Below are 12,949 nucleotides of genomic sequence, written 5' to 3' on the forward strand. Positions count from 1 at the left end.
ATCCACCTAGTTCAAAGCATAAAGTGCTACCATACACATTCCCCCGTGCTACTCTCCCCACTGAAATCCCCCAGGTCTAATTTTATTGTTCTGTAAAAGAAAAGGTTCCCATTTATTGACTAGAAACTGTTCAGTTCTTTCTTGAAACCCCTTTAAGTTCTTTGTTCTTAACTCACAATGATAAGCTGCTCCCTTTTCACTAACAACCTTTTCCTTCATTCATGTGCTGTCTGTAATTTGTTAAACTCTGGGTCTGGAGGATCTGATCTGTCCAAATCGGAGCATCACTGGGTTCCACATGTAAAAGTATTCTCACTAAGTACTGCCTGACTCTGCAGATGTCAGGAGATTAAAATGCAGATCACTGGTTAAAATGTCAGGCCCCAAAGTCACGCACAGTCCAGTGGATTGTGTCTGGGATCACACTGTGTAAGATTTAGCTGAGTTCCTAGTTTATCAGTTGTGTGTGAACTGTCAGAAAGACTGTGACAGAAGAAAAATGGTTCCGGATATAATCTCTGCGACAGAACAAATCATTTACTTTAGAAAATAAGACTTTTTGGCATAATTCCTAAATTTTTGATATTACGGAACTTTTCATCACTTCAGGTCAGTATGTGAAGTAGCTCTATTTCATATGATCAGTGGATCCCAGACCATATTTCCAGCACATTTTACAAAGAAAAATGCTTGAGAAGGTGAGAAAGTTTGTGTCCTTGATTTCCCATGGACAGGCAGGGGTCTTGCAGGGAATCAGCAGCTGTTAGCTGCTGCAAAGTGTCGTCATTGTTTGCTGGACCGTTCACACTGAGTCCCAAATCCATTCCAATTACCATTATCACACTTGCCAAGATATACTGGGTAACAGTTGCTCATTCTGTCTGGGTGCAGTCTTTCATCAGGTGGCTCACCCCTCCCCACACCGGATCCTGTTCATGCTCATCCTCACTGTACTGCCTTCCTACAGCAAGCCAGAATGAAAACGCACTCTTCCTTAGCCAATTGGATGATACTTGGTTGCCAGTCAAACAATGTCTCCCTTTCCAAATAGTGTTTTCTTTAAACTAAACAAATATTGTATCACTAGGCAACAATTTAAACAGCCCTTATGATTTTCCTGCAGAATTGCTGGAAGCTGTGTCGTGAAGATTAATTTTCAATTCATGGAGACCTCTACCAAGAGAGCCGCCCTGTGTACAAGCTGCATGAACCTACCTGGCTCATAGTAGTCATACACTTTGACTGGGACAGGAGCAGTCTTCCCGATGATATATTCCCGGTACGCATAGAACATGACACAGGTCATACACTGGCTTGGAATCTGAACAGAGAGTGGGAGATAATTAGGAGGTCCACGTTCTACCTAATTCCACACTGAATGAATTAATTAGAAAAGTTACATTTCTACGGCATCTTTTATAACCATAATATTTCAAAGCACTTGCCAGTCCTTAGATAGGAAACATGACAACTAATCTGCACACCTCAAGATCCCACAGCAGCAATAAAACAACAACTAGATAATTTGATTCAGTGATAGCTTTTACTGCTGCTCCCACCTGCCAGGAGACCTGCTTTCCTGGTGCCATATCTGTCTGACCTGTGCCACACTCACACACTCCAACAGCCTGCCTGCAACCATCCTGGCATTGGTCATCTAACTGTGCCCAGGTAAATACCTTTTCCTGCTGCCTGTTTCAGTTCTAATCAAACAGTTGAAATATTGATGCTTTCTCTTTTGAAGAACACTTTTTGAGAGTATTTTTGTCTTGCACTTTGAAGCATCTCTTTATTTGTCATGTATGGAGGGTATTGCCCCTACCTCTGGGCCAGAACCTTTGGGCTCTAGTCCAATGGCAGGTCTTGTTGGTCATGGAACGTTCATGTTGTGGTTCAAAAGGGCAGATAGTCATCGCGAGAATCCTTCCCCAAAAGAAAAAATAAACTGTCTGGGAAGACACAAAGTGGTCGTATGGTCTATGTATATATTTTAGAATTCATATTTTGAAGGCCTCAGTTTCCTTCCAAAGATCTTTCTTTATTGCCCAGGTTTCGGAGGCGGACTGGGAAGTGGGAAGAAGATTACATCTGATGGTTTACTCATTGTTACAAGCTCGGGTTTGCGTTAACCACATCCTTCTTCGTTACAAAATTACTATCCCTATCCTTTTCCTAACTTCTGCATCTCATCTGCAATTATCTGCTATTATTTGGTCCTAACTGGACAAACTTATTGACTTGTTTGAGTGCTATACCATCTACTTCAACCATCACTTATTCCTTCCAACTCCCATTGTGCGTCTTTTTGGTGTTTGGTCTCAATCCGCACTCTAAACTTCCAGGTTGTATTTTATCTACAATATTTTCAGGGCCACTTCTGTTTCCGTAAGTAGTTCTACATTGTCAGAATTTTGCAAATTTATAGAAATTGCTGGAGAAACTCAGCAGGTCTGGCAGCATCTGTGCAGAGAAAGCAGAGTTAATAAGTTGAGTCCTTTCTTCAGAACTCAAAATTGACCTGAAACAGTTCTTGACCTCCAGCTATTTCTGTTTTCATTTCAGATTTCTAGCACCTGCAGTTCCTTGTTTTCTTTATTGGTAAAGTATGTTCTGGTCTCTAATTTTTACCCTTGGAAATACATCTAATTCTCTGAATATTCGTTCCATGCACAGATTGAACAATTGTGGTGACAGTAGGAAGACTTGCCACTGTCCTCCCTTCACTTGAAACATCTATGATGGTCGAGAGAAAACGAATTGTCCAGGATAGCAAAGATGCAAACAGAGATCAGGTCAACATTGAAGAAAAGGTTATTTTAGCCACTGAAGGACAAGGGATAAGGGAATAGTGAGTTTTGAGAAGATTTGTAGCTCAGGTTGAGGTTCTGGGTGTGAGTTTGCCTGCTGAGCTGAAAGGTTCGTTTTCAGACGTTTTGTCACCATTCTAGGTAACATCAGTGAGCCTCCAACGAAGCGCTGGTGTTATGTCCTGCTTTCTATTTATCTGGTTCGGTTTCCTTGGGTTGTCAACGCAGGAAATGACATCACCAACCCAAGGAAACCTAACCAGATAAATAGTAAGCAGGACATAACACCAGCGCTTCGTCGGAGGCTCACTGATGATGTTACCTGGAATGGTGACGAAACGTCTGAAAACTAACCTTCCAGCTCAGCGAGCAAACTCACACCCAGGATAAGGGAATGTAGGAACAGGGTCTGATGTCCAGGAATAAAACTCTGCCTGTTTGTAAGGTAATGCCAAACACAATCTGGAACAGCTGAATGGTGTGTTGATTCTAACCCACTTAGTCCTGGTGAGATCAGGCTGACTCAGGACACAGGGTCATAGAGTCACACAGCATGGAAGAGAGACCCTTTGGTTCAACTCCGTCACACCAACTGGACATTCCAATCTGACCAAGTCCCATTTGCCACCATTTGGCCCATATCCCTCTAAACCCTTCCTATTATGTACCCATCCAGATGCCTTTTACATGTTGTAATTGTACCAGCCTCCATCACTTGCTCTGGCAGCTTGTTCCAGACAAACATCACCCTCTGCATGAAAAAGTTAGCTCTTAGGTTCTTTTAAATCTTTCCCTCTCACCTTAAACCTATGCCCCTGCTAGTTTTAGTCTCCCTCACCCTAAGGATAAGACCTTGGTTATTAATCCTATCCATGCCCCTCATGATTTCATAAACCTCTATAAAGTCACACCTCAGCCACATCCTTGTAAATATTTCCTGCAATCCCTCAAGTTTAACAACATGCTTCTTATAGAAAGGCAGCCAAAATTGTAAGCAGTATTTTAAAAGTAGCCTCCCTAATGTCCTGTATAGCCACAACATGACAAACCAACTCCTTAATCAATGTTCTGACCAATGAAGGCAAGTGTACCAAATGCCTTCTTCAGCACCCACTTTCAAGGAACTATGCACCTGAATGTCTAGATCTCTTTCTAAGGTCGTTGCTAGCAATGTGGTTATTTTATTTACTTATTCTTTAGAAAATTTCTCTCTTACCTCATCAAAGTAAAACAGAACTTTCCTTCCATCCACTTCATATCGTTTTAGTTCAATCTGTTTACCCAGGAGCAGCTGTGAAAACAGAAAGTTTGGTTACATTTCTCTCATTTAGACATAAGTCCATAAGGCATAGAAGCAGAAAGAGGCCATTCAGTCCATCCAGGTCTACTCCACCATTCAGTAATATCATGACTGATCTGATAGTCCTCAAAACCACTTTCCTGCCTTTTCCCTATAACCTGCGATTCCCTACTGACTAAAAATCTCTCTCTCTCTCCGCCCAGAATATCTTTAATGACACTGTTTCAATAGCCTTCTTGGTAACAATTCCACAGATTCACTATCTTCTGACCAAAGAAACTCCTTCCTCGTCTGTGTCTTACTCTGAGATTTTGCCCTCTGGTCCTAGATTCTACCACAAGTGGAGACAATCTTTCCACATCTATCCTGCCAAGTTCCCTCACAGTCTTGTATGTATCAATAAGATCACCTGTCAGTCTTCTAAACTCCAGTGAGTACCGGCACAATTTACTTAACATCTCATAAGACAGTTTCCTCCCCACCTGGTATTAGCCTGGTGAGCCTCCAATGCCAGTCTGTCTTTCCTTAGATAAAGGGAAATGATGATTTAAATCAACTTTAATTTAGTGTTGAATCTTAAAAATCTTCAAACAATAAGTTGGGTTGAGAGGTTAAGGCCCATGTGTGGAATTTCAATGACTCAAAGGTACAGATTAGATGTTCACAGTGCTTTTGATAAAAAAACTATCACTCTCTTTCCTGGCGCTGGGAACTGCAGCACCTCCACTACTTACTTTAAAACTTACATTGGCAGCTCCCATTGTAAATGGGGTCACAGCGTTACCAGGCACTGGGGTAGTGCATGGGAAATCATTCGTCTCAGAGTTGTCACAAATGTGAAAAATTTAATCAAACTATCCAAATTTTGCAGCAGACCTGACTGATGAACTTGGGTCTAAAAAAAACTCATCGGGTACTTAACTCATCCCTGTGCTTAACAAGAAAATAACTGCATATTCCAAACAAATAGTCTCTTAGCCAACTGCAATTAGGAAATGTAAATTGTTAATTTATAGTTCCCAAATTTAAGCTCTATTCCTTCTTAAATTCTTCCTCTTAAAATACAGACAGACAAGACTTGGGTGTTAGAGGTGGAAAAGAGAAAAGAATTGGAGTTCAATAGCACCAAGCTGAACCACAAGATTGAATAAGTGCTTTCCTTCTCTTCTTGGAGTGAGAGGGGAAGAATCCATTTATTGTAGTATCTGTAGGTACCAACAAGTACATAGTACTAGGAAAGAGACTTTGCTGAATTATTACAAATAGCCCAGGGCTAAATTAAAAAGCAAAACTTCAAGGGTAATAATCAATAGTGTGGAGCTGGAGGAACAGAGCAAGTCAGGCAGCATCAAAGGAACAGGAAAGTCACCGTTTCAGCTTTACACCTTGTGTTCCTCCAACTCCACACTGTATTGACTCTGACTCCAGCATCTGCAGTACTTGCTACCTCCAAAGGTAATAATCTCTGGACAACCATCTGAGAAATGTGCAAATCGATAAATAAGATTAAAGAAGTAAATAGCAGGCTCAAAGATTAGTGTGGGAGAAACAGGTTCCGACTTATGGGACACTGGCACCAGTACTGGGGAGACAGCCCCGTTTTACCGGGACAGGCTTCATTTGACCCATGACCAGTGTCCTGGAATTGTATGTAGGGCGCTAAACTAATCTGTGGCATGGAGGGTCCAACTGAAGGGAAGTATTAAAAATCAGACAAGAGCAGAGGTGCAAGGTAGTGAGGCGCAAATGCTAACTAAAGTGTGATGCAAATGGGTAGAAAATATTTAAGCAGATGATTGCAGCAAAAAGTAGAAGCAGGGTGAGTCAAATAACGAAAACTCAAGACTCTTAATCTGAATGAACACAGCGTTTGTAATAAGAGAGATGAACTGGTGGCACAAACAGGAAACCATTAACATGACTTGATCGCTACTACAGACATGATTACAGGCTGACCAAGACTGGGAACTCAATATTCAATGGTATTCAAAATCACTGAAGAACAGACAAGAAGGAAAAGGAAGTGGGGTAGCTTTGTTACTGAAGGATTGTCAGTGAAATGGTGAGTAGGAATATAGGTGCAGTAGATCATGACGTGGAATCAGTTGAATTTATTAGAAATAAGGAATAGCAAGGGAAAGAAGTCATAAGTGGAGGTTCCCTGTAGGCTACTGAACAGTTGCCTCACTGTAGAACCAAGTAAACTTTGAGAAATAATGGAGGTGTGTAAAATGGGGAGCTACAATGGTAATGGATGATTTTAATCTGCATATTGACTGGACAAATCAGCTGGGCCGGGGGCAACATGGAAGACAAATTTGTAAATTGAATCAGGGATTGTTTCTTAGAGCAGTACATTGCAGAACCCATCCAGGAACAGGTTATTTTAGATCTAGTAACATATATGAGATAGGATTAATAGGAGATTTTGTGGTTAAGAATCCTCTAGTGGTTAGCGATCACAATATGTTTCAAATTCAGTTTGAGGGAGAGCAACTCAGGTCTCAAACCAGTGTTCTCAACTTAAATAAGGACAATTACAGCAGTCTGAAGAAAGAGCTGTGTAAAGTGGGTTGGGAGAAGAGATTAAGGGAAAGGTCAGTAGGTGAGTGAATATTTCATAACACACAGCAAAAATTTATTCCAGTCAAAAAGAAAGACTCGATGAGAAGGATGAACAACATGGTCAACAAAGGTAGTCAAGGAGATTATCCAATCAAAAACTAGTGGGAGGCCAGAAGATTTGGTATTTTTGTTTTAGGAACCAGCAGCAGATGGCTAAAAAAAATATAAAAGGAGGAAATTGATTATGAAAGTAAATTGGCAAGAAATATGAGAACAAATTGGAACAGCTTTGATATATATACAAAACAGTTGGTAAAATAAGTGTGGAACCCTTGAGAGGATAGAACTGGGAAATTAATAACTAAGAGCAGACAATCCTCAGGTTAACTTACTACCAATCATCTGTCTCTAATGAGACAGCAGTCCTCTGTGACTACAGTGGCTTGTATAAACTTTGCTCGAGTGAAGATCATCAGATTTATTCTGTGCACCCACGTTTTCCAGAAAGGTTATCCAGAGGCTTAACATCTACTTTCATGCTTAAAATCACAGAATCTCACAGCACAGGAGGACATTTGGCCCATCATATTAGTACTAGTTCTTTGAAAGAACTCTTCAATTTGTCCCACTTCCTGCTCCCATTCAGGTATTTATCAAAGTCTTCCTGCACGTTATTACTGAATTCGCTTCCACTACCCTTTCAGGTAGTGAGCCATCAGCTCATCTCTCCTATTACAAATGCTCTGTTCATTCAGCTGAAGAGTCTTGAGCTTTAAGTTTCACCATAACTCACTGTTTGGAAGAAAAGATCCCTAATTTCCCTTTTGTTCTTTTCCCAATTAACTTAAATCTATCTTCTTCTGGTAACTGATCCTCCTGCCCTGTGAAAATAGTTTCTCGTGACTTTGAATATTTCAACTAAATCTCTGTTTAATTTTCTCTGCTTTGCTGGAGAACAATTCCAGCTTTTACAATTGCCACATGTAACTGTTTTGGATAACCTTTTGGTAAACGTCTTCTCTAACTTCTCCCAAGCCCCAACATCCTGAAGGTGGTCCCTAGAAATGAACACAATACTGCAGCAGGGCATAACCAGCAATTTATAAAAGTTTTAGCTTCACATTGGCAGAGAGTGACTAACACAGCACAGACATGGAGCTCAATCCTGGGCATTGTGCTCCCAAAGTATTTCATCGTGAAAGGGGTTTGGCGATTTAATTTAATCTCAATATGAATAGAGCCTCAATCTAACAGATAACTGGTCCAGTCACTGTGATCGGGATCATACTCCAACACAGAATTCCAGTCCATCAGAAATGCTTCAAGGTGTGTCCAGTGGGGGCCCTTTGCTGAATGCCTTTTATTTTAGTGGAGGTGGGTGGGGAGTTGGGGTTCTTTAATGGGAGTCCCAGGTGTCAGTGGTAGTTGTTCAAGTATGGCCCACCTGTTTGTGTCTATATTTCTCTCACGTTCCAAGTGGACAGCTGACAGGGCAACTTCACTAACCCGAGCTGGGCAAGAGCAATTGGGGAATCTCAGACTGACGCACAGAGTAACAAAGGAAAGGACTGTCTGTGTGAGTCAGAGAGTCCAGATTTTGCCTCTTGCTCTGCCACATTGCAGTTTCATCACAAGAAATATACCCAGTCTCCACAGAAACTTCATAAAACACAAACTGGGACCAAAGTTCCATCTAATAAAGCCCATCATAAATGCACACAACTTAAACTTGCATCTGAGGCAAGTAAAGAGTCCCTTTTAATTTGGTGTTAGGGTTTTACAAGGCCTTAAACCTGTAGTTAATATTTCATGGATCGAAGGGCAGTGACTGGCCGCAGACAGACGGTTTACGATCTTTTCTTGCAACTCTGGCGCCACGGAGAATGGTGCTCCCCAGTGAGAGATGCATTTTATAGGCTGACTTGATGAACAGTCCCAACCCTCTCCTCACCCACGGCCGGGAACAGCATTAGCAGGCTGTTCAGCCACAAAACGTCCCATCTCCACACGCTCGGCTTCCCCACTCCACAAAGCATCAAACAAGGCACAGCGTCTCCAATCAGCATACGCAAAGCTGCTCTGGAAACGTAGCAGCAGGAAGTCCAGGCCAGGGTGAGGGGAGTGTGTCGGGTGAGTGGCAGTAAGGTGTCCAAGGTCATACACTCACTGTCACACAGTACAGAAGAGGCCAGTCAGCCCATCGAGTCTGCAGTAACCAATCCACACCAGTCCCACATTCTAGCATTTGGCCCATAACCTCGAACGTTACTATCTCTCAAGTGTTCACCCACTTACTATTTTAAAGACTGTGAGGTTTCCTGCTTCAACCACACTCCTAGACAGTGAAATTCAGATTTCCACCACCCTCTGGGTGAAAAAGGTTTACGTCAAGACCCCACTAAACCTCCTCCTTAAAATTATGCCGCTCATTAGTAACCCTTCAACTATGGAGAACAGCTGCTTCTATCATCTCGTCCATGCCCCTCATAATCATACACACCTCTGTCAGGTCCCCCTCAGCCTTCTCTGCTCTAAAGAAAAGTACCCAAGCTTATCCAGCCTCTCTCCATCACTGAGCTGCTCCAGCTCAGGCAACATCCCGCTGAATCTTTTTTGCATCCCCTCCAGTGCAGTCATTGCAGTGACTAGCACTGCACACAGTACGCCAGCTGTGGCCAAACCAAACTCCTGTACAGCTCCAACGTAATCTCCTTCTCTTATAATCTATGCCACGATTGATAAAGGCAAGTGTCCTGTATGCCGCCTTATCCACCCTATTAACTTGCCCTACCATGATCAGGGATTTGTGGATAAACGCCTCAAGCTCCCGCTATTCCTCTGAGCCCTAATGTCCTATCGTTCACGGAGGACTTTATCTTGATCCTTCTCGCAAAGTCTATCACCTCATTTTTATCAGGGTTAAATTCCCTCTCCCACTGATCTGCCCATCTGACCAGTGATAATGGGAACTGCAGATGCTGGAGAATCCAAGATAATAAAATGTGAGGCTGGATGAACACAGCAGGCCCAGCAGCATCTCAGGAGCACAAAAGCTGACGTTTCGGGCCTAGACCCTTCATCATCTGACCAGCCTGTTGATTTTTTCCTTTAACCTAAGATCTTCTTCCTTATTACTAAAAAACCCAGCAAATCTTCATGTCATCTGCAAACTTACTTATCAACCCTCCAAATTCTCAACTATATTGCTTATTATATATCACAAAGAATAAGGGACTCAGAACGGATCTTTGTAGTACTCCACTGGGGGTGGCATAGCAAGTTTCCCAGGGTTTGTGGTGGTTGAGGGACAGATAGAGAAGTTGAGAGAGCTTCAGGTCACCCTGTTGTTTAATTAATCATCAGCGACATATGGATGCGTTCCAGGGAAATTTAGATAAATACAAGAGAAAGAAAGAATTAGAACATTCAGGTGATAGAGTGAGATAAAGAGAGGGTGGGAGAAGGATCGTGTGAAGCAGCACTATCAGCAAGGAGAAGATGGGCTGAATAGCCTGCTTCTTTGCTGGAAGACTTGGGTTTGATAAAGGTTTTGGTCAGGGCCGTCACAGCCTGATAGAGCTGGGATTAAAACAGAACTTATACCTGAGACATAGACATTAAAATCCATCTTTAATTTAAATGAAACACTCCTCTAACAAGCTCTTTAGCGGTTGAAGAAATCCCATATTTCACTGTCTCTGAGAGGCTGAATAATTCAAATAGTTCACTGCCTGCCTATGGCATTTAACTTTTAACCCCATCAGTGACCCATTGTGCTGATCCCAGAGTTTTGTTTAACTCTTCAGTACTTTCAAGTTCCCTTCATTTGGATGTAGAAAGATTCAGATTTTAAAATATTTTTCTCCCTTTTCTGAAAAGCTGAGCAATGTCAGCCATTGCCAAAAGTTACAGTGAGCACCAGGTTAATAACCATGAGGGGTATTCCCTGTTCACGCTTGATCATCCTCTGACCAACCATACGGTCACAGGTGGGTGACCTATATCACAGGAACACACCTAACAACAAATATTAAACAGAGAGACAAACCCACAAGGCCAATGCTTTCCAAATTGTCTCCTACAACACTATTCTAGAGTTGGTGCGAACCTGCCGTTTGTGCGAACTAAGAGCACGGGTTGGGAGGGAAGGCTTTTGGAGGAGATGGTGAGAGAGAGCAGCAAGTAGAGGACAGAGCTCTGCAATGATCACAGCTGGCCCAGTGATTGTCAGCTCAGACACCTTGTGGGTCCTGATCCCATTTTGGGAAGGCCTGGGCTAGGATAATCCTGGGCAGGCAGCCCAGCTCATGTCTTTTCCTTAACCTAGAGCCAAAACTAGCTGCATCACCAATTGGTGCCAAGGGAGTGCCACGCTGTCAGATATTCCGTCTTTCAATGGTGTCCCAGCTGGCTGTACTGTTGGCTCCAAAAGGTGTTAAGGAACGGGGAAATCTCCTGATGTCCAGACCAACAATCCTCCCTCAACCATCAAAATATCCTCACAGATTATACATTACATTGTGAAAATGGTTGTCCTTCTATATAGAACAGTTGCTGTGGTTAGTAAATTATTCACCTGTGGTGAGTCTCACTCTTGTGCCCAGATCTGCCTTGAATCCCACACTTCTCTTTTCAAAGAAACAGCTGTCACTGAATCTTGTTTCGGCGAAGGGACCAGGACAGATTAGCCTCAGCTGAAAGTAAAAGTTCTGAATCCAAGTACAATGCTAACTCCCTCCCCCATCTCCACCATGTCTCAATAAGGCAGCTAATTCTGCACAGACCAGGTTGGAGCCAGGGCTGCTGCTGCCATTTTAACAGGGACATTAACCTGGGGGAAGGGAGTAGGAAGGTCACTCAGGAATCAAGGGACAAAACTTTAAACTTGCCACTCAGAAAATGCCAATGTATCAGGAACACAAAATGCAGTCAATTTCAGAGAGAGCTGTAACCAGCGAGAGAGGTCAGATACTGACTAATACAAAACTAGCACCCCCCACCCCCAACCTGTCACCCTCCATTGACAAGGCTCAAGTGAGACTCGCTCTGACATCGGGAGCCCCTATCTGTCTCCGGGAGGCAGAGCCATATGGACAAAATACTCTCAGCAAACATTCTGTGCGAGAGAGTCTCTGCTGAAATTAACTCCAGATGTTGCAGAGATTGAACTCCCAATAAACAGCTGTAAACTGCAATTACACAGGCACTGAAGGCTCCCTCTCTAGCCCAGGCCCTGATTCTCAGTGCATCAATCCAATTTAACTCACAAATATCACTCGTCTCATAGCCCTGTCCATTGCAATGTATCTGTCCTCATTTCACAACCAGCCACCAACTTCAAAACTGCACTGCAACAACTGCATTTCTGTAGTACCTCTGATGTTGTAAGAAAAGTCCCATAGTGTTTCAAAGGATCGACTATCAAACATAATGTGGCCTGGAAATGTGGCCTGGAGATATTCAACAAATAACAATAAGATTGATCAAAGGAGCAAGTTTTAAGCAGCATCTTAAACAGAGGCAGAGGGGAGAGAGAGCAAAACAGAGCAAGAATGAAAGACTGTCACAAGTCTCTGAAAGTGCAACCATCAATGAGGGATCTATTTAGATCCAGAATGTTCCAGAAAGCAGAATGGGGTGTAGTGATACAGACAGGATTGAGGGCCTCGAGGAAATTGCAGAGGTATAGGAAGAGTTAGTCAATGGGGGCATGGGAAGTGTTTGGGTTGAGAGTAGGTGTAGATCAGTGAAGGTGACAGGGAAACAGAACTCAATGCGATTTGGGATATGGGAAACAGAGTTTAAGATAACCTCAAATTTGTGCAGGGCAGATCAACAGAGCCTACATGGGTGCATTGGAATAATCTGGTTGAAAGGTAATTAAGATGTGAAGGAGATTCAAGAGGTGAGGAGCAGGTGTAGTGTTGTTGCAGGACACAGAAGAAGCCGTCTCACACATAGTGTGTACTCATGGTCAGTAACACACCTCTGAGTCAAATACAACACTAAGTGGAAGTGGGACAAGGGCCAAGAGAAGAGATATGTTGGTTTATTCTTACAGGGAGCGAGTAAAGACACAATGGGCCAAATAGCCTTTTTAGTGTTGAAGACTTCCAATAATTCGCTGATCCAGTAACCCCTCTCTTAACATTACTGTTGTTACACTTCTGAGACCATGCACAAGCCTCAATTTAAACTGGAATGGAATTAACTATTAATACCGAACAAACCTCAGAGTCAAATATACATCTGGAGCTATTTATACTGTCAGCCTCAA

At 42.6% G+C, this 12,949-nt stretch overlaps 1 protein-coding gene across 1 annotated transcript in view; it reads right to left on the reverse strand.

Moving 5' to 3' along the window:
* cpamd8 (C3 and PZP like alpha-2-macroglobulin domain containing 8) overlaps nucleotides 1-12,949 on the reverse strand; it is a 160,153-nt gene that overhangs the window by 21,447 nt on the left and 125,757 nt on the right. The window contains exons 37-38 of the mRNA XM_048560038.2: nucleotides 4,024-4,098; nucleotides 1,216-1,321 (exon numbers count right to left, since the gene is read on the reverse strand). Of these exons, the coding sequence (XP_048415995.1) occupies nucleotides 1,216-1,321; nucleotides 4,024-4,098 (181 nt within the window). The remainder of the gene's footprint in view (nucleotides 1-1,215; nucleotides 1,322-4,023; nucleotides 4,099-12,949) is intronic.

Source organism: Stegostoma tigrinum, chromosome 30 (assembly GCF_030684315.1).
Source record: "Stegostoma tigrinum isolate sSteTig4 chromosome 30, sSteTig4.hap1, whole genome shotgun sequence".
Classification (NCBI taxonomy): Eukaryota; Metazoa; Chordata; class Chondrichthyes; order Orectolobiformes; family Stegostomatidae; genus Stegostoma; species Stegostoma tigrinum.